The 26670-nt window shown below is 40.2% G+C and overlaps 1 protein-coding gene across 4 annotated transcripts in view; it reads left to right on the top strand.

The window, feature by feature from the left end:
• Nucleotides 1-26670, top strand: part of nup214 (nucleoporin 214) — a 141017-nt gene that overhangs the window by 26778 nt on the left and 87569 nt on the right. For all 4 annotated transcript variants that reach the window (XR_009932708.1, XM_062484629.1, XM_062484628.1 and 1 more), the window contains 6 exons: nucleotides 8997-9155; nucleotides 9353-9456; nucleotides 24303-24530; nucleotides 24951-25036; nucleotides 25134-25217; nucleotides 26250-26555. Coding sequence is in view for 3 of the 4 variants with exons in the window: in XM_062484629.1 (XP_062340613.1) it covers nucleotides 8997-9155; nucleotides 9353-9456; nucleotides 24303-24530; nucleotides 24951-25036; nucleotides 25134-25217; nucleotides 26250-26555 (967 nt within the window). In the remaining variant the exon portion in view is untranslated. The remainder of the gene's footprint in view (nucleotides 1-8996; nucleotides 9156-9352; nucleotides 9457-24302; nucleotides 24531-24950; nucleotides 25037-25133; nucleotides 25218-26249; nucleotides 26556-26670) is intronic.

Genomic DNA, 26670 nt, shown 5'->3' with positions numbered 1-26670 from the left:
TTTGCTAGCTAACCAGCCATGTCACTGTCCCAAAATCAATATCAATATTTTCACGAACAAAGTATCGGCCATATACTACAGCATTCAGCCGCTCTGCTCCGCATCTCTGGAACTCACTACCACCGCAACTCAGAAATATTGATTAATTCCCCCATTTCAAATCACAACTCAAAACTCTTTACTACTGCCTATTCCACGTAATGTCATTTGCACTGCTTCCTTCTGTTGTTTTTAATGTTATAATTGGGTGTGCTCAAGCCTTCGGCGAGAGCACAACCTTTGTTCTCTCACATATATATTATTATTTATTGTTTATTGTTTATTTTCGCCCCCCTAAAACTCAGTCAATATTTGGCCTACATAGACAACGTAGGTGTCAAAAGTTTCGTCTTGGTAGCGATTGAGTTGCTTCTATTGGAATTTACGTTCCGTTGCATGGTTTAGGCTGAAGTTAAGTTTTTGTGGCGAAAAGTGAGGCTAACGGTGGCTAATTTGCTAGCCACAGTCACTGACGTTACTAACGTCACTACGTCACTAACGTCACGAAAACACGCGTGACTACCTTTGGCAGAACATTCGTTTCGCATCTGTTAACTTGGGGGATAGCTAGGCTAACTATAGCTTTACTGCAAGGCAGCTGCAGAAACGCCACAAGCAAAGAGGCCAGGGTGATAACTATTTACTCATTTTACTTTGTGATATGACACACAATTGTGATGTGTAATGTACAATATACGCTGATATTATTAAGGAAGTACATCTACTTTCGGAACAGTAGTCTACTATTTCACTGAAGTATTAGCATCATGACGTTAGCCTGTGTTGCCCGGGCAACACATACTACAGTGGTCTATGATGTATCTGTTTTCAATCGTTAAAATAAACATTCCTCACATATACATTTTCGTTGTAGGATTTATTCTGACATTAGTAAACGATTTGTTGGTGAAATTACCATTACCTGTGGTTTCAAACCAGTGTAGCTCACTGCAACGCTGTAGCTTACGCGAGACACGCTACAAAAACATCTACACTACACAGCTGTTTAGGAAGTCAAACGGCGACAGAACATGTTCGACACTCCCCTTACTTAAATCAAAAGTCTATCTAACTACTAACCTGAACTTCATTTCCACATCCTAAACGTTGTCAATCTGTTCATGAAAATAATTAATTTCAGCTAAAACCGTACAACGGAACGTTAAATCCAATTCAACCAACGCAATCGCTACAGTACCAAGACGAACACAGCAGTAGTCTAGTACTGTACCGTAGTAGTACAATTTACCGGGGCAGCTTCTCCATACAGGGCTATATCGCATTTTGAGTTGTTACTGACAATGATCGCTACCAGTGTGCTTTTTATAAATGAGCGATTTTCCATTAAATAAATGTCAAGCTTATTTACGTTTTGGGGGGCATATTTTCAGTTAGCAGATGGTACTGTTTGAATCGCGATTCCATCTTCTACTGCCGGGTAACGTCGTAGAATAATCTTCAAAGGGGGTTCTTTATTAATGAATGAATGCAATGAGTTGGCTAAATGCCTGAAAATATCATGAGAAGGGAAAAACTTAAAATGACGTTTAAATCATAGAGATTAGGTAAATTTTTACACCGGTCTGCCAAATGTATTCGTTTTGTTTCAACGATGAGGCTGCCTCTTGCAGGGGAAATGAGAAGACATCTATTTCATTCTACACTTCACTCGTATTTTCAGTTGTAAATGAGCAGCAAAAAAAAAAGCTTTTAAATCTATGTAATCTTTATAAATAATAAGTATGCATTTTTATATAAAATATACAGAAATATCAGTTGTAAAAATGTCATTCAAAAACGGACCCCTGTGCAACCGACGCAAGCAAGCACACCCTACAATTTCCCCAGAAATTGTACCCTCTCTAGTTCAAAATGTTCTGCTGCTTTTAATGTTTTTTATATACCTCTGTACGGTGTCCTTGAGTGCCGAGAAAGGCGCCTTGGAAATAACATTTATTGGTGGCTAAGCCGCGAAGCCACTTAAGTGTTTCTACCTTTTCTTCATCTTCTTCTTCTTATTACACATCTTCTCCCATTGGAGTCTATGGCAGCCCCTAGAACCGTATGGTAAAAAGTTGTGAAATTTGGCACACTCATTAAGGACAGTCCCCTCTTTATTTTCACCAAGTTTCATGTCTCCCATTCGAGCACTCTAGCGCCACCAACGGGTCAAAGATGGAATCAAGACGATTTCAACACACCCTATGACGTCAATTTCCGGTTATATAGATTTTCCGCCATTTCGAATTTTAAGGAAACACGTTTTTTCGCTTCTTCTCCTACAATTTTTTTACAATCTTCCCCAGAATTGGCACACATCATCGTCAGAGCAACCTTCACTGTATTATTCAAAAGGTTTTTGATTTTCAAAACCGTTTGTCCGGTACAGCCAATCAAAATTGGCAACAAAGCCACCAAACAGGAAGTTTGGTTATATCTCAGCAAATCCTTGAGAAATCAACACCAAACTTGGTAGGATGACTCGGAACCCTCTTCTGAGGATGTCCAATCAATTTGGTGTCGTGATCACTGGGCGTGGCTGCAGGAACCAAAAATGTGTTTTGGCCAATAACTGTTGATTCGTTTGCCTTTATTAACCCTTTGACGCGTACGAACACACCGGTGTGTTGAGTCCTGGCTGGTCCCTGGAGCGTACCAACACACCGGTGTGTTGGAACGCGTCCTTTAGAATGTCCAGTTTAGCTTATTACGTAACAATAAACTCTTCAGCATTAGCCTACGCGTATGTTATAAACATGAATCTCAATTTACTGTATATTTTGAGAAAGTTTACCTTTATTATCCATAAGAAAACGTTCAAACAATTTAGTTTAGCTAATGTTAGCTAACAGCTAACCAAAAATAACTCACGCTTTACTCACGCCACCTAGTAAACCATAATATTATCCGTTTTCCTTGACTTGGCTATCGCTTTCAACAGATTTTACTATTGTACAACCAACCAGAGATCGAAATAATAGATATACGTTCACAAATATGCATCTAAAACATCTGACATTCGTCTGTCTTTCGTCTCGTTTTGAGCTACTAGAGGCCATCTTTGATTTTTTTGTCTTCCGGCAACAAATATGACCCTTGATGATGTACCCCTTGACCCCGTACACCTCAGTATTTTCTCGTGAGAAGAGTAGGTCATCTCGTTGACCATTTGACACACACAATGCAGAGTACTGATCAAAACAAAAAACATGGCAGCCTACATTATCGTCGTTAGCTTCTCGAAAAGCTACACTACGATAATATATCATATCAATTCACTGTGGATTCACCTGTGTGAATATTTAAAAATCGGAACAGTAATGACAGTACTAAGTTATTTTAATAAATATTTTAATAAGTTAAAAAGCCCACACCAACACGTTTCTTAATTTTTAACACGTATCCTTTTACTCATTTCAGGTAGCTAATTACATGTCCAGGAAAGGGTACAATCTCGTCATTGTCACGTTACATATCAATGAATATCATTAGCACACAGCTATAAAAAATATCACATCAAAATTATTTAAAACCTTGACACTGTGTAGGGGTAGGCAAAGCTTCCGTCAACATATCGGCAAAAAGGTACAGCATGTTTGAGTTGTGTGATGTACTGGCTATGTTTAGGACATGATCCTTTACACAGGATCCACTATGGACATCCAGGATCATGAAGGGCTTGGGATTTCTGGATCTGTTGTCATGACAAGTCAACTGGTATTTATTGTCATCATATACTTACAGTACACAATGAAACAAAACAACGTTCTTCCAGGACCTAGACATAACCTAGACAACTACAACAACTGTGTGGAATTAGGTCAATAAAATTGGTCCAATAAGACAAGATGAAATTTGTGACAAATGCCTCAAAACACCAAGAAGTGGGGATACTGTGAATGTAAACAAGTAAGCTAGTGCAAGGGAAACTGAATGTAAACATAACATACTAATACCATAATACATGGACATCAGTTATTGAGGTAGCAGCAATATGCAAAAATATTGAGTTTGATGATGTACAGGAGCGTGTGGGGTGCATGGGTTTGTCCACAATGCGTGTGGGTTTGGGGATGCAGCATTTGGTATAGATGTTTGTGAGGGAGGGCAGAGAGATCCTGACTATCTTCTCAGCTGTCCTCACTGTCCTCTGCAGGCCGTGATGCAGCTCCTTGGGATGCTCTCTACAGTCCCTCTATGCAATGTGGTGAGGGTGTGGGATGGGAGATGGGCTTTCAGCCTTTGCAAAAACATAAACATGCTGCTGGTACATCAAGGAATTAGGTGTTTGACGGTCTCGTTGATGTTCAGCAAGGAATGGTCACTTTGTGCTGACCGTACTTGCTCGACACCTGAGAGAAGGCCATGTACTATACATGGACAATTTATACAGCAGTGCTGTCATGTTCTGTTTCTTGGAACGGGACCTGTGCGGGCCAACATTCACCTGTAAAATTATAGGGAGATGTTCAAGATATAGAAAACGGTCAACAGCAGGCAATCAAGTGGTATGACAAGTGGTGCGTTTCATTACCCTATGAAACATTACAGTCATACATTGCCGTCTTGTCATTTCAATAGGTTGTTAGATTGAATAAGCATAATGTCTGGTTTATTCTACATGTCGTCCATCAACTAGCCCTAGCCCAGATTTTCCAAACAAATTACACTTGCCTCTCATTTTTGCTTGAACTGTGGCCTGACAATAAATGAGGAATACATTTTCTATCAACACGGAAATTAATGACAGTAGATGGTAGCAAGAGATCACAAAACATAGCCATCAATATAGAATGGATGTCTGAATTAATGGATGTACTTTAATTTGACTAAACATGGCAAGTTAGTAATCGCTAGTTACCTGAATAATACCCTTTACTACGAGCTAGCTAGCAAAAACATCAGATAGTGGAAAACAACCACAGGTCATGCTTTCGTCTCAATATCATGCCACAGGTATGTGTATATTTTGTGGGTATAAATAATCTACTCACCAGAAAAGTTTCCCAGATAAATTGAAGCCAACCAAAAAGGTTTGAAGGTATCCAAGCAGCATGAGCTTGCTTGATCGCCTTTCGCCGAGGTGTCTGGGAGTCATGTTCCAGTCTCGCCTACAGTATAGCTCAATTTGGTTGACGATCAACAGTTGCTGCTAATTTACTTGGCTATGTTACGTAGTTTGTGTAGTAGGATTATAACAAAGTAATGCAAGTGCATCTAGTCAGTCTAGCGTGTTACTAGGATTGTAATGTATCGTTTTGTTTTCGTTTAGCTGGCTTCCATCCAGTAACTTATTTTGTGAACACTGGCTGCGTTGCCAACTCAGAAGGTTTACGAGATGGAAGCCAGCTAGAGAAAACAAAACGATGAATAGAAATCAAATTAGACTGACTGGATGTATCCAAATTATTTTGTATTCGTTATAATCCGACCACACAAACAACGTAACATAGCCTAGTAAATTAGCAACAGCTAACTTGTTGATTGACTCTTTACTACACTACGAACTAGCTAGTTTGGCAAAAACATCACCTCGTGAAATACAACAGTTCATGCTTTCATCTCAGTATCGTGCAAACTATATGGGTGGTATAATTTGAGTTATACAAATACTTCAGTCACCAGAATAATAGCCAAAATATCTACTTTGAAGGTTTCAGCCAGTCCCCTGAAGCGGAAGAAATACGTAACGAGAAGGTGGATAAACAAAACAACCAATGAATGGAGTATTCGTCACTAATACGGGGTGCAAACTAGGTCAATGGAAAATGCGAACCGAGAAATACTTAAATTGTATAGCAATTCGATTTTAATGCGTCATAATCAATTTCTGGAACGTTGAGATTGATCCAAACTCACGCGCATAAAAAACTCACTCTGGGGGACCAGTCAAGGAATTTAGAACCTACGTGTGAAAGGGTTAAGTGATTCCTTTGTCTCATGATATCTTGGGACATCCCGTGTGTGACATGATAACTTGTGATAACAGCCGAATTGATGCGGCCGCCATTTTGAATTACTGATTTTTTTTTTTTTTTCTTTACTCCTCCTACAAATGTTTTCCAATCTTCACCAAATTTGGCAGAGATCATCTTCAGACCAAGTCTCACAAAAGCCATTGTATGTTTTTTGGATTTTCAAAACCGTTTGCCCGGTACGGCCAATCAAAATGTGCCGTTAAGCCAGCAAACAGGAAGTTAGGTCGTATCTCAGCAAATCTTTGATGGATTCACACCAAACTTGCTGCGTGTACTCGTTACCCTCTTCTGAGGATGTCTATAATGTTTTATGGGTCATTTGACTGCTTGGCCACCTTATTGCTGCTTGCAGCTATATTTATTATTTTTATTATACTAGTACTAGGTTACAGTATGGCTGCAGCCTGTGGAGCGAGTTGAATAGCAAATGGATGTGAGATGACCGCATCAGAGTAGACATAATCTCCAAACAGTAATTATAATGTTTAACAACAAGACTAGCCAGCTATCGAACCATGTCATTGTCCCCAAATAAAATCTAGACTTTTAAGAAGAAAATAATCGGCCATGTGTAGAGTTGCTCTACAGACAATTCAACTGTCGGACCTTATATAGACAGGTGTGTGTTTTTGCAAATCATGTCCAATTAACTCAATTTACCACAGGTGGGCTCCAATCAAGTTGTAAAAACATCTCAAGGATGATCAATGGAAACAGGATGCACCTGAGCTCAATTTTGTGTCATGGCAAAGGCTGTGAATACTTATGCACATGTGATATTTTTGGGGGTTTATGTTTTCCTGTAAAGGAAACTTGCAGTTCCTGTAAAGTGACAGTGTTCTGAGTTTGTCACACCACAGTGTTCTTATCCACCCAGCCAAATTGGATTTTTTATTTTTTTATTATCCCAATTAACTAAAATAGTTATCAATCTTGAAAAATTGTGTAGTTTTCTCAGATCTTAAACACTGGGGGCGTGTCCACTGAGGCCGCTGAAACCACGCCCACTCGCGGGAAAGATGCTCCTCTCTCAACTGTCAAATACCGCTACAACAAAAGGGTTAGAATCTACAACAAAAATGTATGCCCCTAGCAGGATTGGCTGTACACAGCCATATAAGTTTGAGCTTCCAGAGCCAGAATCAAATTCAGAGGACATTGATGGCCTGGCCGGGAATCAAGCTCGTTCTTCTCGGTCTGCAACCGAATGGTTATTTTTTATCTACCTTTTATGCAAGTTGGCATGCTAGAGTAGCATGTTACCGATATGTAACTAGCATGATTTGTCCAAGATGAGAGAAAAAAATAACAGTTTAATAGTTTTAATAACGGCTTATGCGCTTTATAGTTACGAGTGTTAGCGGAGGGGCTATGCTCAGTGGCGCCATTGCGTCATTGAGCATGATTTCAGCCCCGCCCCCAAAATCCTGAACAAACATTTTTTACTATTACATAGTTCATAGTCTTTGTAATGTGTTTAAGCAATACATTGTCTAAACTGTTGAAACTCGAAATTCACTTTACAGGGACTTGAATAGCTGGATGCAAAAATAAACTTTTACAAGTTATCATTATAGGGTATTGTGTGTGTGTATAATCTTAAGGGGAAAAAATGAATTGAATCAATTTTGGAATACGGTTGTATTGGGGAATGTGGGGATGGATATAGTGCAGACTCTATTTTCTAATATGGTACTGTTTCTATCGTGATCCCAATCACTTTACCACCAGTTCGTCACACTCGCGGTACAGTACAGTGGTTGACTGAGAATTAAAGATTAAATTATAATTGTACAAATGCGATTGTATTCCAGTAGTTGATTGGTAAGGGAGGAGCATAATTTTATGTGTTTTGGCCAATAACAGATTAGCATGAAAAAGTACATAAAATTGATATGATTAACCTTTTAAGGAGTGAGTTCTAAATATTACCGACGCTTCCACCAGAGTGAGTTATTTTTCCAAAACGGAAGCTAGCTAGCTTTAGTTAGCTTCCGTTACCTAGCAACCTAGCATAATACTCGTAGCAATGCTACTACCTGCTAGTGTTACTTGTTAGCCTCCTAATTGTAAATTTTGAAGCCATACTATAGCGTTTGTCATATAGTTTTTGTCTATCGGAAAATAGTCGGTTGGAATGTTCAGAGTCACACATGTGTGACGGTACTCTGTGGGGCCCGCTTTCGAACGATCACATATGTGTGACGCTACTCCTTAACGGGGTAAATTGATATCTCGCCTTAAGGAGGACAGCAGAAGCCCGTCCTCCTCTTCCCCTCCCACCACCACTTCACACAGCCCTTTCCCCTCTGTCTGCAGTTGTTGCTAGAATTTTCATCAGCTTTTCAATGATACAAAGTGTTAAGGAAATCTTATAAAGAAGGGGCCCAAAGTCGTTGGTTTTAAGGAAGGTACAAAATAGTTTTATGCTTGCCAGCAAGAAGACAAATTTTATAGCGATTACAAAGTTGTCTGGTGTTCTAGTCTTAATGTAAGGCCATTTAAACATATTGGTGGGAAGTCCCCTCCCCTGCATATCATCTGTCAAGGTGATCGATCCCAGAGTTACCGCACGCGTGCACGTGTGTGCGTGCGTCCTTAGCAGTGGAAACTTACAAAGTTCTCTGACCCTAGATTTGACCTGATGTTTTACTTAGTACAGATAAGGTTAAACATATTTATGGCATCTCTAGTAAGATAATGGTCAGCCTAGGGCCGTTTGTTTACGTAAGCCTTGTGTTATCTATAGTTCATGTGGGGAGGGGGTTCTCTGCTGACAAGGTATGCTAAGCACCAGTATTATTCAGTATAAAACATGACATTCTTAATTTCAATTATTCTTTATTGTATTTTGAGTTTCCTCTTGCCTTAAAAACATTTAGAAGGAATCTACCTCTACGGACCAGCCTTCACTGATGCAGACCCAGCAGTCCTCCTTACCGTACCTCACTAATGCATTGTCATCGCATCTACCACCAGTCCCTGCACTGTGACATCAGCACGCTGAAGACCACCATGCTGGAGGGCTTTGCTGGGGCTGAGGATGCAAGAGCCCAAGGGGAGCTCAGCCGGGACAGGGGATACCTCCAGTTGCTTTACAAGAAACCCCTGGACCCACGCAGCGAGGACCAGCTCAAAGTAAGTTAGTAGATGACAGAAGAGGAGAGATTGGCAAATAGAAGGGTGGGTTAAAGTACTGAGAGGTTGTTGGATGAAATATTGAGGCTTCTGTAGGCCCTTTGATAGACAATGGGGTCTATCAAAGGGTACTAATAATGGAAATGACTTTAGCGTTTCGCCTGTTCCCACCATGTTTTTTTCTTCTCTTGAACCAGGAGATCCGTAGACTGTACCAGTATGTGAAGTTTGCTGTGGAGGATGTGAACGATGTGCTGGATGTGGAGTGGGAGAAGCACCTAGAGAAGAAGAAAAAGCAGAAGTGAGGGGAATTTGTTTTCATACTTAAAACGCGGATATGGGTTAATTGACTGAATCTTCAGACAGGGACGTTTTTACTGACACGTAATGGCCGCTTGCACGGCGCAAAGGCAAGGTCGGTAAATGAACTTGCCTCCGTCAATCTGGCATTAATTTCCGTGTTAAGTCGGGAATTATTTCATTCGAAAGTTTAAATATTATTTATTGTCACACACGTTGCATGTTAGATTGCAGTTGGTCTTTAAATGCGTAGCTTGACATTATCAACATTTTATAGTCAGCTGACTGATCGCTTTCTTGTCTCTAGTGAAAGCATAAACACATAGGGACATCATAAACATTAAATGGTCTAATTTGATCCAGTTATCCTGGGAAAAACATGTAACGTTGTTCATTTACTGTCAGGACACGGCTCTCATTTTTGTAATTGGACCAAATGTAGGCTAGTTAGTTTAGAAATTCTAGACTATAGGCTGACTTGATGTTACATGTTGATACTTAGCCTATTCAATTTACGGAACTTTCCGAATGACAAGACAGGCATTGTGTAATAGGCAGTGGATAGTATACTGGTTGCGAATGTCTATTGTGGTTCTATGTAGGCTATTATTGTAACATTGGCACTCCAGTTCCAAGTGTGGATGGTGGGTTACGCAAGAGCTGAACCGCATTGTGTAAAACGAAAGGGGTATTTAACAAATCAAGTAGGTGTCCTATCTACTACCACTAGCCAGACAGATACTTTTGAATACGTTTTCATACTTTTTCATCTACGGACTAAATCGTGCACAGGATTACTTTCTAACAAATGTTTAGCTGGTAAACCTGTTTGAAATATGCAATATCCCATCCCCCCCTTCTAATGGTTGATGCGTGGTGATTCAATGGATTTGGTCTCAACAGTTCCTTTTAGGGCTGTCCCCGAGTAAGATTTTCTTTGGTCGACCAAGACTCGACTAAAACGTCTGAAAATCGACTAATCAAAATTTGAAACGCTTTTTTTTTTTCACACAAAAAAAACATTTTCCCGAACTGACTCAATGGCTGCTGGACATTGCAGATTCAGCCGCTAATAGCCTACTAATAATAAGACTCGTATCACCAGTCCTGTTGTAACCGAATGCCGATGGTATTTGGTATCTCTTACAATGTACTACAAATTAAAAATATTGTTTGTTTAACATGCAAATCATCAGAGCGCGCTTATCACTGCCTGAAAACTTGCAGCATGCAAACTTACGTAGAAGCTGAGTGGGGAACGGTGCAACAGAGAAATATTTTTTTGTCTTGGCCGGAGAAGATAATGTAATTCGATTTGGATGTGATTCTTATAATATGCATATTCATTTTTCAACCCAGCGCGTTAGCATGAGCGAAGTAGGGCTAGGCCAACTTACGTTTTTCAGGTAGGCTACATAAAATTCGACGTCGAACTATGAAAAATAAACCGTTGTTGGCAGAGTTTGCATTCAACTTTTTTCGAGTCACCCGGTACTTTGTAAATGTAAATGTACTTTAATGAAACGCTGCCATACCACAGATTTCTTTGCCATTTTGACTAATAACACCGACAAAGTAGGCTATGGCAGAGTTTGTAGTTCGGCAGCCAATTGTGCTCGTGCCGTGTGCAAAATACCAAAACAAAACAAAGCGCAGATTAACGAAAGGGAAAACGGTAACACCTTTTCTTTTAAATTATATATTTTTAGAGTTGCTTTATTTGTCTTAAATAATAGAATCTACAATTTCTGTAGAATATTTTGTTAATTCAGCAATGATGACACAAGCGGGAATCAGATCTCACACTGCCATACGGCAGCTCGAAAAAAAAAAAATCTTAGTCGACCAAGCATATCGACCAGAAAATCGACTGGTCGACTGAGTGGGGACAGCCCTAGTTCCTTTTAACGTTGGCTACTCAAATCCATTCCAACATTCCAAGCAGTGACAGATGGTGGTGATATTGGGTGGGTCGGACATTATAGGCTACTTCATCAATAGTTCACGCTGGAACAAATTTGTGTGTGTGTGGGGGGGTGGGGGCTAGTGTGTGTCGATAGATTAATGCGTTCTGCAGAGAAGGGAGACCGGCGTTGGTCACGGTTTGGAATCGAAGGGAGAAAACAGGTCAACGGCGGATATAGATGGAAGAAACCCACCCACATTAGCTTCGGTTAAACAGGCGTGGGAGGAAATTGCCACAATTGTTACAAATCAAGTTCACATACATCTTTTTGATCATTGACATGAAAGAAATGTAACACAGCCATACAATAAATCAAAACATTGTAATGCAGCATCGCAGTAAGAAGACCCTGGCCTCGTATTTCAATTGGTAAAACATTGTCTCGTGAAGATGATGTCTTTTTGTCTCTTTCAGCCCCTTACGTTTCTTAGCCTGGTTTTCGATCGTTATATAGTCTCTACTAGCTAGCTTTCGATCTCAGTGTCACTGTCGAGTGTAAGCGAGACAAAGGGGGCGGGGTAATGGCTGCACAGACGTTCATTTGGAATAGACCAATCGACCTTGGGGAAATGGGGGACGGCCAACTCTCTCAATCTTCTGCCGACATTTTATTAGTAGTTCTTAAATAATTATAAGGCAAGCGGCCCTCTGGCCCAGACGTGTCTCGGCCCACCGGGAATTCTCCCGGTGCTCCCGATGGCCAGTCCGCTACTGGTTGAGGGACTTTTACACGGCACCCCTGCTCTCATCAGACGGCACCTCAGGGTGCCGCGGCACCCCGGTTGGGAAACACAAACACCAGGGAATAAATACATTGATTAGAAAAAAGAAGAAAAAAAAGAATATGTATAAATATATATATTTATTTTTTGGAGCACCGAAGACCCATTTTGACCCAGGAAAAATCCTGTAAGGTTGAACAAGTACTTCAGAGATGACGGACAATAATAAATCTATAATTCCAGACATTAACATCATCGCGGTGACTTGTGCCCTATTTTAAATTCTGTCCGTCTGTGTGTGTGAGCATATTTTATTTTATATAAATAAACTTTTGTTTACACATTTCATAACCTGCAAAATGTGGGTCTGTTACAGAGTAGTTGAACATGGCATTAAAGCCATTGTTTTCCCCTACACAGTTCACAACCAGAGGCAGAACATATTGTTTTTATAAAACCTCTTCATGAACTCCTTGTATTCCAAGGCCTCCTGGTCTGGTCCATTGATGGCCACATTGCAACAAGTATCTCTGTAACAAGTCGGCTTATCTGTTGCGCACGAGTGTCTTAACATTTTTTTTTTTACATTCATGCCTTAAGAAACTGTAATATTCTGATATACTGTACATTAATTATGATAGTGTTCTCAATCATTTATTACAATGTTGAGTGTATAAATATTTATGATCGGAAGATGTTAAAGAAACTGGTTGGTGTCTTTTAAATCAACGGACTAATGTTTTTCATTTTATGCCACTAGCCTAACTTTGCTAAATAAAGCAAAGCTGTATACATTACACTGATGGGATGTACATTAATTGTGACACGATCTGGTCAAAAGGGGCCATTGTCAGCCAAGGTCATTTGTTTTTACAGATTGTAAGCTTTCAAATTGTGCCATGCATTGAAATCTGAAAATAGCTGAAGAAGATTTGCATATCTCAATTTTGGTAAACCTGGAATGCTCTAGCAGATAAATCCCCCTTGAAAGATTCTAGACCTTTTCTTGCCTTCAGACAGGGTGTCATTGTTTTTTGTGTTAATCATTAGAAGTGCCGGGCTCCGGTCATTTCACTGCAGTGAAAGATATATATATATTTCTTCGCACTCGATCAAATTTCAGGAGCCTGCTTTCTTGACATATCATAGATGTGTTTTATCACCCAGTATTTTTTTTAATTTTCAAAATCACACCGGGAAAACTAGTTTAAAGCTATTTTCCTCTTGTTTCTGTTCAATTGCTGCAGACTGCACATTCAGCCATTATTTCCTTGTCTTATAAGGATGACATTTGCTTTTCTATCAGCAGATGTTGCAAGGACTCCTTTGCACTAATATGTAATTCAGACAGTTTTAACCTAAAGATATATATATATATATATATATATATATATATGTATAGCCTACGCAAAATGGCAACAATTTTATTGCATTCTTTGAAGTTGACTACATAGCTATTCGAGTATAGACAGGTAAGCACAATTCTTATGTTATGACTTTAGCGGCAACGATAATTGTAATGGTAAAATTAAGTATCTTATGTTTTGTAAAGCGGATTCACAAAACAAATGATGCATTACTGAAATATCAAGAGGTATAAATGAGTCAAGTGAGTTACAGTAAATGAGTATTCTACAACATTTTAGGAAGCTAAAGGAGGCCTGTTCTTGAGGTGGTGAAAGAGCTGTGTAAGCATTGGAATGTCGACTGTAACTTGATTTGAGTAAATTATACGTTGAAGGGAACTTGAGGGACCAAATACATGGATTCACTACGCGATCGATCATTAGAAGGGGGATGGGATATTGTACTTTCCAAACAGACTGAAAGAAATTAGCAATGCCCGAGATTAGCCTATTAATTCTATTTAATTTGTGGATGTAGGCTGAATCGAACGTATGACAAGCCGAACACGCAGAAGATGTGCTTGAAAGTTGACAAAACTACTCAGGGTTTTTCCTGCATAGAGAAAATGTGGGCGCGCGCCGAAGCCGTTTTCCCAAGTGCCTATGACAAATCCTGAGCGCCTAAGGCAAAAAAAAAGTGCGATTGGGAAAAAAAAAAATGCATGTGCAATGGATGTCAGCGAATATGTTCTCAATAGTATGTTTCAAGTAGGCTACAGCCGAACCCTCATTCTGTTTTGATCAATAGTAATCGAGTTGATAAGCGTGTCTTCTTGTCTGATCAATATGCAACTGTGAGGTGCGCGAGTGGACAGAGTGGCCAGTAAATGGTCGTTCCGCTGCGAGGGCCAGTCCGACGTGCACGAATACACCTGTACAAATGCCAATGAAATTTCCACTCAAAATGCTGACAAAAGTTTGATTTACGATTTCCAACGCAGCCTCTATTGGTATTCTTAACCTGGAATGCTAATATATAGTGTAGGCACAAAGAAAATAAAAGGAAATTTCAAAACACCTGGGAATAAATACATTGATTAGAAAATATATATAAAGTTCTATGTGCTCGCTATAACTTCTATTGGAGCCGTCATCGCAATTAATCACTCGTGCAGTGCATGTCCGCGAATACGTTTAATAGTATTTTTCAAGTACAGCCGAACCCTTGTTCTGTTTTGATCAATAGTAATCGCGTTGATACAAAGATCGAGTGTGTCTTCTTGTCTGATCAAGACGCAACTGTGATGTGCGCGAACAATAGCTTGCTTATAAGCAAGCACCCAATTATCAACCTGCGGAATCCTGACTTCATCAGTTGGAGGTAATTGTGGTACTCTACCAGGGGGTCAACAAAAAGCGGAGGGTGAAATGTTCACAAGCTGGATGTGACCTCTGCAACTGACTGCCACCCCTTAGCTTAGTTTGTATAATAAAAATGAATAGTGATAATTAGGGATTCGTATTGATAAGATAACGATTCCGACTCCTTATCGATTCCGACTCCTTATCGATTCCTGCTTATCGATTCGATTCCGTATCGATTCTCTTATCGATGTTCCCCTCTACAGCCAACTAGGTCTGTGCGTCCTGCACCCCCCCACACACACACTCGTTCTAAACAAATTTCTCAAACTGGCTTTGACTGGCTCTGAAATGAGCTAATACCTACCACCTCTAGGCCTCTGTTTTCAAAACAAAATCTATTCGGAGATAGAAACTTCAGTTTCTTTGTGTTCAAGCTTCTATTACTCAACACCAGTAGGACTTACAGGGGTCCTAACAACAGGGGAAATAACTTCAGTGTCACCTTTCAAAAGAGACCATTTACATGCATGTACTCCAAATGGTTCAACAACAGCTTTCAATGTACTTTGGGTATGTTGTTTAGGCGTTTTCAGGCACATTTAACAGGACTATTAAAAGGTTAAACAATTAAAATGCTAAGTTTAATAATGGATTAAAAATCGATATGCTCAGTTTAATAATGCGACACGCGAACGTTTGCTGATAACACACGCCACCCTGATAACGTGAAATGATCAATAAGATCAATACTAATGGGAGACGAATGCTGGAGCTAAAATGTATGCTTCAAACGACGGGACAGAAGATAACTAGATCGACTACACACAATAAAGGCAAATTGCTTCACACAGTAACAAGTGGTTGTGATCACTTTTGAGCAGTTTAGCTCTACCTTAGATAGTTAGAGATGAAGCGCGAACGTTAGCTGCGCTGCTGCATGCATCGAACACATGACGTTCCAGTAACTTCATTCCATGCTGTGTGTTCAAATGCTTCTTCATATTTGTAGTATTTCCTCCCTTCTACGAAATAGACTTTTTACAAGTGTTACAAGTGGCATTGTTGTCATTTTGTTGTGTGAAATACAACCAAACTTTAGAACGCCTCTTCCTAGTTGCCATGTTTGCTGCAGTCTGTCTTCGCGCATGCGTGCGCAAACTTTTGTAAAGTTTATTCAGACAGACGTTCGCGTGTCCCGTTATTAAACTGAGCATATCGATTTTTAATCCATTATTAAACTTAGCATTTTAATTGTTTAACGGCACAGAGAATCGTTAACAGAATCGTTAAGGAATTTTGCTAACGATTCAAAGGAATCGATTCACTGGGAACCGGTTCTAATCAAGAACCGGTTCTCAATACCCATCCCCAGTGATAATACATAAACTTTGTGTTCCATGTCTGACCACTGGTTAGTTCTAGATTCTATTGATATACATTTCAGTAGTTTGCCTATATATGTAAAGAGGTAAACCTTGATAATCTTTGAACCATACATGATAGCACCATGGGGCTTGGACTATTGTCAATCTATTAGCCTATCTATTTGAATCTAAAGTGGAAGCAAAATGATTTCCTCAAGCATAGCCTAAATAAATACATAGACATAACATATACATAAGGTGACGCAGTAACACAGTTTGTTTTTTTATAGCACCGAAGACCCATTTTGACCCAGGAAAAACCCTGCTACTATTTGTTTAAGGGTACTTGACTCAAGACCAAATCTGCCGATTCACTACATGGTGATTTGGAGGGGAGGGATGGGATATCGCACTTCCTACACAGACAATCCCAGCCTACTAGGGTTGTCACAATACTAGAATTGCTTGAAAGTTGAAAAAGCTATAGACGTTTTTTGGAACGTAAACAATAACAGATCAGTTTAGAACGTAAGGCCCTTAACTACATCTGGCTAACGTGTTTCGTACATTAGTCGCTAGCTACGCTACTGGAATTTATATCAAGTTAACATGACTAATGCATATTACCATCAATGAACTGGCTGTGAAAGGCAGAAATTCACTGAATCAGGTCCCTGACCGACCCACTGGATCAGAATGTTATTTGTTTTAGGCTGAAATTGATAGCCTACCTGAGCTAGAGCTAACCTATCCCGATGTCTACCACTATTTGGTAGAGAGTGCGTTTACAGTCAGGAGGGAGGCTATTATTAAAGCCTACAAAAGTCTTGATGCCTACAACTATTATTAATGGAAAAGTCAACAAACTATGACCTATAAATACGCAACCACAGGTTTAGTATATGCAGAGGTCGGTGCTGGACAGGCACTTAGAAAAACCTAGCTATAATGCCTGGATACTAGAAGCAATGGGGAGGTGTGCAGCAAACACTGCACTTGTATGGCAGGGTATGTTTATTTGCTGCTTCCTTGTTGAATAACTGCTGTTACTTGTTGAATAACTGCTGTGTTGTCCTGAAATTTTAGTAATTAATAAACACGCGTATTCAATATGATCTGCTGTTTTATAGCCTTAGAGAAGTGTGCAGTCACGTAGCTGCAATTCTCTTTGCACTAGAGCAGTGTGTAAAAGATGTAAATAAACCGCCTGTCACATCTGAACCCAGTGTATGGTCGAGGGTTAAAAAACAGGTGAATATGAGCTAGTAGCCTATAGCCTACACATGGTGTCAAATCCACAACCAAATTAATGACGCATTATTGTGTAGGTGGATCCCTTGCCTGTCAGGGCTCAAGATTAAAAATGTTGGCCAGGGTTTGAAACTTACTGGCCCAAGACAATTTTTACTGGCTCCCCCTCCAAAAGTTGTAATTTATCATTTTTACAACAAAACCAAAGACTTCTAAGTTATGTTATTCTGTTAACATATGTTTAACCATTTATTAAACACTTGCTGGGTATAAAAAGAACAAAAATGAAATCACATTTCTAGTGATAAAAAATAAAAAGGTAATAGTCAGCAAAACAATTGACTTTTAACCTCAAACATGACGTGCTCTCTTCCCTGCTGACAGCCATCTCTGCACAACTCTGTCTGGCTGAAACTGAAACCTCTGGTCCCTGAATGCTAATATATAAAAGCATCCATAGCATTTCATCAGTATAATACTAAGTACCCAAGTCGACACCATTCTTCTGCTGCAGTTCAATAGCCTGGGGGAACGAGGCGAACTGCTGGCCCGTCTAAATTACGTGATATGCCGTTGTTATAAGTCGTGCAATAACATGATGGGCATCTGCATTTAAATTCTTGACCAGCATGGTCAATGACCTGGAAGATGGATTGTCAACCATCCGCTTAGCTGTCACGCAAACCAGGTGCTGTCTGCTAGCATGGCTGGTCAGGGATTGTTTTCGAAAATTGTCAGTGCCTGTGTAAAAAGATCCACTTTTGTCTGCTTTCGGGAGCATACGACAGACGACACAGTGCATCTTCGTTCCATAAAAAATTTGCTTCCGTTTAAGCTCGTAGCTCTACTTTGCTGCCATCGTCACTTTATTGTCTCGCGCCAGTTGTTAAAAATGTATGGAGATTAGAGAATTACAATTTGACAACCACTCGTCACTCACTACTCAACTCTTGATTTGCCAACTGTGCGCCCCACAAGCTGAAGTTATTTATGCATTTAGCAAAACATATGAAGGATGTTTAACTTTTACAATGCAAATTTTTTTTTCAATCAATAATTTCGGGCGATCGGGCCAGTGAGTTGCTAGTTTAACTGTCCCGACATTACTTTTTAATGGCCCCGGGCCATCAGGCCATCGTTATTGTCCTGTTACTTATTACTTATTTAGCCATTATGTTTGAGTCAGTTTCTCATCACAGTTTGTTGAATGTGTTGAATGTTTCATTCCAAAATACAGAATTGTTTAAATGCTAGGTTTCATCACTGTGCCAAACAAAGAATGTTTAATTCAGACGTATTTTACAAAGTGCTTTATTCTTGCATGCCCATGTGCACTTTTGCATTATGTAGGATTTTCTTTTATGATTTCATGGAAATCTTCTAGTGCATATAATAAAAAAAACTGTAAAAAAAAGATTAAATTACAGTACTTTTTCTGTAAATTCTACGTTTTTTTCTGTATTTCTGAATGACAGGAAATACAGATAGAAAGACAATGGCAAAATGTTAATTTATATATTCTTGAATGCACAATTATACCAAAACATGAGGCAAATGGACTTAAACAAGATTTTCCTGGTGTGATTTAGAAGGGGGGAAAAAAACAGGATGATAAAACACACATCTAGGAAAAGTAAAGAAGGCAGGTTACTGGAATTTATCAAGTACCGTATTTTACGGAAAATAAGCCGCGGCTTGTACTCCGATTTAACAGTTTTCTTGTGCTTCTGCGGCTTATAGTCCGGTTTTAGAACAAAAAAGTGTCTGTCTCAAGATTTCTACAGACTGTGCAGCTAATTTTATGCTCAACACTTGAACGGGGGCTTATTACTTGAAAGAGGAATTATTTACTGTGTTGTCTCAGTTACACTATCAGGGCTTGGAAATACAGTGACTTGCTAAAGTAGGCAAATGTCTAGTAGAACATAACATTTCATAATAATTTCAGTTAATCAAATAGCTGCAAGACCGGGTGAAATGTTAAAGGCTAGGCTAGCTAGCGAAATAACGCTATCATCGCTAATAACATTACCAATTCAACTTTGGTAGTCTAACCGAGCTCTTTGTAAGTTCGTTTTAGATACATTGTATTGTCTCTTTTCATAACTTGTACTTTACCACTGCTCTTCTTGACATCGCCATTTGAACAGCCCTCATTGGTTTCACGTAATGCTTTCAGCATCAAGCCTACGGCAACTCCTGAGTGACAAAACACCCTTGTCCGTTGTCACATAGAAAGGTCTGCTACAGTAGGCTATCCTCAGGATTTGCAAGCTAGCTAAACATATAATATATCAAAAATAATTTTGTAGACATAAAAATGGATTCTGCCACTAAATGAGTGACTTGGCTTTATTTCTGGACTTAGTATCCACAACCGAAGTGTGTAACAGTTACACAATGCTGTAACATTGCCTATACTCATGCATTGCTCTTGGTACCCAGAATGCCCTGCGGCAAACTGAAAAGCTACTAAGTTAAGGGCATTAGCTTAGTTAAATAAGCATTGTTTGGAGTTCTATTGTTGTTCGTTCTGTTTTGATATGTGTAATGCTATGGTCTATAGTTTAGATAATTTGAGTGTTCACCCTAATTGGGAATGTTGTCTAGTTAGATCGCTATCCAAGCTGTCCGCAGCTACAGCATGAATGTGCAACTAATCATTTGTGAGCATTGGTCCGCGCTACGGCAACGTTGTTTGCTAATAAAGTGTGGCTTGTATTCCAGTGCGGTTTATACTAAAATGTACAAATGTAAAGTGCTCATTCTGGGGGGGTGTGGCTTGTACATGATGCGTCTTATTTTCCGTAAAATACGGTACGTGTAACACATACATTCACTAGAGTGTTAACACTATATATATATATATATATTAGTGGTGGGTATAGATTATTTTTTAAATCTAGATTAATCTCACTGTAATCTTGGCGTTAATCTAGATTAAAATGGCTCATTTGAATTCCGCCAAAGGCATTCAGAATATGTGTGATACCCAAATAATGACTAAAAGTAAGTCTTTGAGAACTCGTTTCTCAAGACAGGTGGCGCATTAGACCAGGAGCTCATCTCCTGTTTCCAAAATGCATCACAAACTGCTTGAGAAAGCTGTTCTACTATGATAATTGGTGATGAAAATAAATTATGTTCAATAAGATGTACTTGTGTTTATTAACTGTTTATTAGATTAGTTAGCTTGGCTGATAGAGCTGTGCTGACGGGCTAGCCTCGGTTGCACTCAAACATCGTAGTTTGACGACGACTCTTCCACTGCGCTACATCAGTGCTTGGCCCGGCATCTTCCGCATTAGCTAAGGGATGCTTTGCGTTTCGGTGGTATTTGAGACTGGAAGAACTCGTACAGTAAACTAATTCCGCATAGCACAAAGTGCAAACAACCTTAGTCTTGTCGAGGTTTCCATTGGGAAGCTTCTTAAAAATACATTTTCCCTGAAGCAAACCAGGCGGCTTCATAGCTGCATCCATGTTAGCACGTCACATTTGATGTGATAATTTCATACACAAGGCAGGTTTGAAGACTCGTTCTCGCCCCCTACAGTGCAATTCGGCTAGGTATACATCCGTGCTAAAATATCAAGGTGAAAGTCATAATAGCCTGCGTAGTATAGACCCAGCTCCCAACCCAACTTTGAGAATAGATTAACGGCGATATTTTTTTTTATCGCCCGATATAACGGCCCACCATATTGGTAAGGGTGTCACGAGACCAAAAATACAGTAGTTGGTGCCAATACCAGTAAAATAACACAATTCTCGATGCCGATTTCGATACCACGGTGAAAAATATATAGTTTTTCTAAGATTCCATGTACTTGAACTTGAAACATGAACTATTAAAATATCAAAATGTCAAGTCATAAAAACATGTGCAATATAGCATAGAACAACATAAAAGTGCAATTAATGCTCATAGTGCAACAACTAGTGTCCACAGACACATTCCAGACATCTTTTCAAAAGGTACTGTGCGAAACAAAACAGTGGATATAGCAGTGCAGCCATTCAGCTAACAAGATGAACCTGGCTTTTTCACAGCATTGCACACCTTTTTTTGGCTAGTTCAAGGTTTTTAGAGAGGAAAACTAACATGTCAACATGGTCTTGGGTAAGTCATGAGCGTCTTGGATTGACAATGATTCCTGAGACGGTCTTTTAGGTGCTTTGCTAAATTGGAAGTATTACCTCCCTTGGTCTGAAGACCATGGTAGCATCATTTGCATAATGGCTTCTGAGGATTAATGATAATGCCACGGTGATCTGACTCATATGCAAAGTACTTCCATACACAACTCTTTGTGCCTTTTTTATCAACAAGTCGAGGTGGGTTGATCGCTGCAGCCGCTGTTGCCATCTTCCACGTGTTTTTCGTCAGGAGGCAAGCACCGATGCTGCTAACACTGGCATTGTCGCTAACAGTGTCTACGGTGTAGGGCTGAACGATTTCGTAAAATAAGATAATCGCGATTAATTTGCAATTGCGATTTAATATGCGATTATTATGATGTATTATTAATATATATATATATATATATATATATATATATACTAGCCTACTGATCTCCAGTCAGCAACACAAAGTTCAGAAAAACTAAGGAGAACATGTAGCCTGTAGCCTACCTCATCGAAAATATTTTGGTAAATCAAAGCTAAACTAGAAACGTAAGCTTTAGTTGCACTTTCTTAACTAAAGCTAGCTAGCTAGCTACCGTTTCGGAAAAATAACTTGCGGAAATATTTAGAACTCACGCATCTAAAGGTTAAATCTTAAAAGAAAGAGACACTGTCTGAACATTTCTGATCCAGTCAGTAGCCTAACAGAAACAGTATGGCACCGTCAGCCATAGTGATCCTACTGTATGTGTATCACCGAGGGGTATCATATATTTCGTGATGAACGCTTACTGCTTGAGTAATTTTGTAGTAGGCTACATTGAGTTAGGCTTTGAAACATTTCGATCAGTGATCCTGTTGGGTATTATTTGGCTTATTTGACACACTGGTGTTCAGAATTTTATCTATGCATAGTACATGGCTTGTGGTGTTTTTTTAGGTCCGAATTAGGTTGTTGGTGTTGCCCCGTTAGGTAGCAACGTTAGCCAGGCAGGTTTTGCACAATACTTGACACTGCGCAGTATCTTTTTTTTTTTAAGGCAAAATTGGCAAAGTGACTGTAGTCTCAGGTTCTGTCGAGCCTGAGGCCATGATCGTACAGGTCAAGGTACAGTGTAGCGTGCAAAGTTGATCCTTCTTCTGCAAACTGCGTTACTCTCGCGTGTCACGTGACCAAATTAAAATCGCAGCCTTTGCAATTACAAAATCGCGTTCTGTCCCATCGCGATATCAATCGCGAATGCAAATAATCGTTCAGCCCTACTACGGTGCTTACAAAAATGGGCGTCGTCTGTGTTTTGTCATTTTGAACCGGAAGGTGTCGGTAGTATCGGTTCTCGTGACATCCCTATATATTAGTATATAGAAGCTCAGCGCTTCTTGTGTTAACATCATACTCTCGTTGTCAACATAAGCATCTGTTCATTTGAAGCATAAAGTATTCTTGGGGTGCTTTCACACCTGACATGTTTGGTCCGTTTCGATCGGACCATGGTTCGGTTTCTCTGAAAGTCTGGTTCGTTTGGAGAGGTGAGAACACGCATTCGAACTCTGGTGCGGACCAAACAGCCGAACCATGGCCCCCCTAAAAAGACGGGACTCGGTCCGGTTGAACCATGGTTCGGTTCGCTTTAGGTCCGAATGTAATCGGACTTAATATTGACCTATTCCAGGAAGCAAACCAAAATGTAGTGCATTGTGGGTTGAAAAATGAATTGACACTTGGCGGAGACAGCCGTGCCACTCATTAGCAGCGAAATTAGTTGAGGGAAAACGTGTGGGAATGATTAAGTGAAGGCTCTTCGGCAAATATGGGCTTATCATATTGCAGAGATACTTGGAGACACAAGAGAAGCGAGGTATTTAAATTATTTAGTGATATACTGAAATAAATGGTCATCATTGCACAGTGGACCAATGTTGGTTGAAAGTTAAAAAACGTAGACAGCTAAAAGTGCGTGATGTTCTATGGAAAAGTGGTAGCTCAATAGTATTAGTATAGTATTGCAGTCGCAATACGCTTCTGTTGCTCCATTGTTGTTTGTGACACGGAAGTGATTTTCCCTCACACATTTTCTGTCCAATAGATTAACAACCTGTACGACTGCGTGACAAATGCAACAAAGTAGCAACTCATTTACTGATTCGGACCAAGCAAACAGACTAATAGGTGTGAAAGCACCCTTAGTGTCCTTACGTTTTTTTCTTTCTATGCTTGCTTGCTCACTCTCGCTCACTAATTTCCTATATGTCTGTCTCTGCGCACCTTCTTATTTGCTGTCTCGCTCTTCCTATTCTTGCTTTCTCGTCCACCAATGTACTCAAGTTGAAGCTGTAATCCATATACTATTTGTCATAAGTAGATGTATCTTGGTCCGACTTCTCTTACTACGTCCAAGTGGTTTAACTTGGGTCCTATTTGGTTCTAAATCTTGATTTACATTTAGCAGACGCTCTTATCCAGAGGGACTTACAGTAAGTACAGGGACATTCCCCCGAGGCAAGTAGGGTGAAGTGCCTTGCCCAAGGACACAACGTCATTTTTTGTTGTTGACACGGCCGGAATCGAACCGGCAACCTTCTGATTAATAGCCAGATTCCCTAACCGCTCAGCCATCTGATTTCTACATGAATACAACCTAATCCTATCCTATATTTACTACATTCCCCTCTCCCCACCTACTCCTTTCTCCTTCCCTTGTCAGACACATGATTGTGCCGGAAAGAGAGGCCCTATTCACAGCCCTGGCCAACAATCTGGACATTATCAACCAGCAGAAGCAGAGGCTGGAGCAGCTGGTGAAGGAACTGCACATCCTGCGGCTCTACAGAGAAACAGCAACCTGGAGTGCTCCACCGCTGCTACCTTCCCAGCCCAAACTCGCTCCTGCAGTCCAGACCACCGCTGTTACACCCACCAACACTCAACAAGGGTAGGAGGGGAGGGAAGGGGACACACACACACCAAAAGTAATCATTATAATAATTCAGTCATTCATACATAAGTTACCTTTATAGCATTCTGTCATGCATGCACACTGCATGCTTGCTTTTCGTGAATGGGCACTACTAGTTGCATGTACGGCCATGGCGCTAATTCAGGGCCATGACCACTACGCGCATCAGTAAGAATGCTATGATGATCAGAATCTCCGTTTATGTCCTTTACTGCTAAAACAAAGCATAATACATTCTTAAAGACTGCACACAGAACGTACCATACACATGGATACAAATGAATAATTAAACCAACATAATGATACTTATAACTACAAAATAAATTGCAACAACATTTATACAGGACACATCCCATCATGGAATCGTCGTATTTATATATTTTTCTTCTGTTATAGTCAAGACAATGAGCTGGAAAGTCTGAGGAACGCATTTCTAAAAGCCAGCCTGGAGGCCACTCCCAAGGGCACCTCAAAATCTCCAGGTAAAATAAATCAAACTTTCCATTAGACGGATCAAAACCACATTACTATCTGATTTACTGACGCAAATGAATTCACCTGCTACCTTTTCTCCTGTAGCCAAGATGTCTCCAGTTAAGCAGTCCCAGTTACGCAATTTCCTCTCCAAGCGGCAGACTCCTCCAGTTAGATCAACTGCCCCAGGTACTTTGTTGCTGATTAGGGGTGGAACGGTTCACTGAAGTCACGGTTCAGTTCATACCGCGGTTCAGACATCACGGTTCGGTACGAGTTCGGTACAACGGAGGGAAAAGCAAAACAAACCAGGTTCCCTCTACGAGTGAATACGGCGCATTGAAGATGACATGTAAATTCCGATTGCGTCAGTATTTTTTTGGCCCTATTTGTATCTAATGGCTGTTCATCGTAACGTCTAAACAATTGGAATAACACAAATATTGCATATATAAATCACAAGAATAAACAGCAAAAATACAAATACAAGTTTATTAAATAAAATGATTTAATAAAAATGTTTACATTTGAATTTTGGCAGGGTAGGCATTGCCTACCTTGCCTACCCAGACTGCACGTCACTGCCCACAACTGCTGAACAACGCCGACACACAGTGCTTGTCTTATCCACCACTCTCTCGCCTGTACTACTGTAACTGAATGGGAAACCGAAGTTTTCCCAAACTTGCAATCTTAAAACGGCCGGCGGGTCCTCTATCTCTCGTGGGTCGCCACCACTCGCCATACTCGTCTTTAGTGCTGCTAGCTAGCCTATCTCTGACTCACGGCGGCACCAATCAGAGCTTCAGAGCTACAGATTAGATGTCCCGAAAGAACACGAGTATCTAACAGTAGTTCCGCATTACATTAATTAATTTGCATGCAAGTTTTATTTATTTTTATACCGTGTATTCTCAGTGTAATTTCATGCACCGAACCGTGACGCCCATACCGTACGGTTCGGTACGAATACATGTACCGTTCCACCCCTATTGCTGATGCTACTTTCCGTCTGGTTTCCATGCTTCCATCATTAGCCATTTGGTTTTTAATTAGATATTCAAAACCAAAGTGCATGTTTCTTTGAGGAGCTTTACAGTTATAGCTGTTGTAGGGGGTTCAATAAGCAGCATTGTACTGTATAGAATGTATATTTGGGGGTATTCTTCTTTACTAATGTGTTCTTTTGCCTGTCCACCCGCCTGCCTGCCCATCTGCTAGCCTACCTGTCGCGCTCAGCCTTCCTCTCCCCCACATACTACGAAGACCTGGATGAAGTCAGCACCACGTCGTCTTTCTCCCAGGCCCTGGACCCCAACCACACCCACCCAGAGCTGGAGGAGGAGGAGGATCTGGAACCTGAGCCCGCCCCCCTGCCTGTACTGTCCCCCGTGTCTGTGCCCAGGCACCCCACGGTAGTGAGGACCCCCTCAATCCAGCCTGGCTTTGGAGCCATCCAGTCAACACCCTTCAGCAAGGTCCACCACCCTGGGCTGGGACTGGGACTTAGCCCTATCATCAGCCCAGGTTAGAAATTGACTTCTGTTGACTTTATGGAGCTTTGTTTCTCAATGATTTTTCTTGAGAAACAATGATCTTTTGTGTTTCATATTTTATTTTGTATTGTATCATTACAGTACAT

The sequence above is a fragment of the Osmerus eperlanus genome, chromosome 18 (genome assembly GCF_963692335.1).
Source record: "Osmerus eperlanus chromosome 18, fOsmEpe2.1, whole genome shotgun sequence".
Classification (NCBI taxonomy): domain Eukaryota; kingdom Metazoa; phylum Chordata; class Actinopteri; order Osmeriformes; family Osmeridae; genus Osmerus; species Osmerus eperlanus.
Note: the sequence above shows the minus strand (reverse complement) of the source record. Positions and strands in the feature narration are given on the sequence as shown.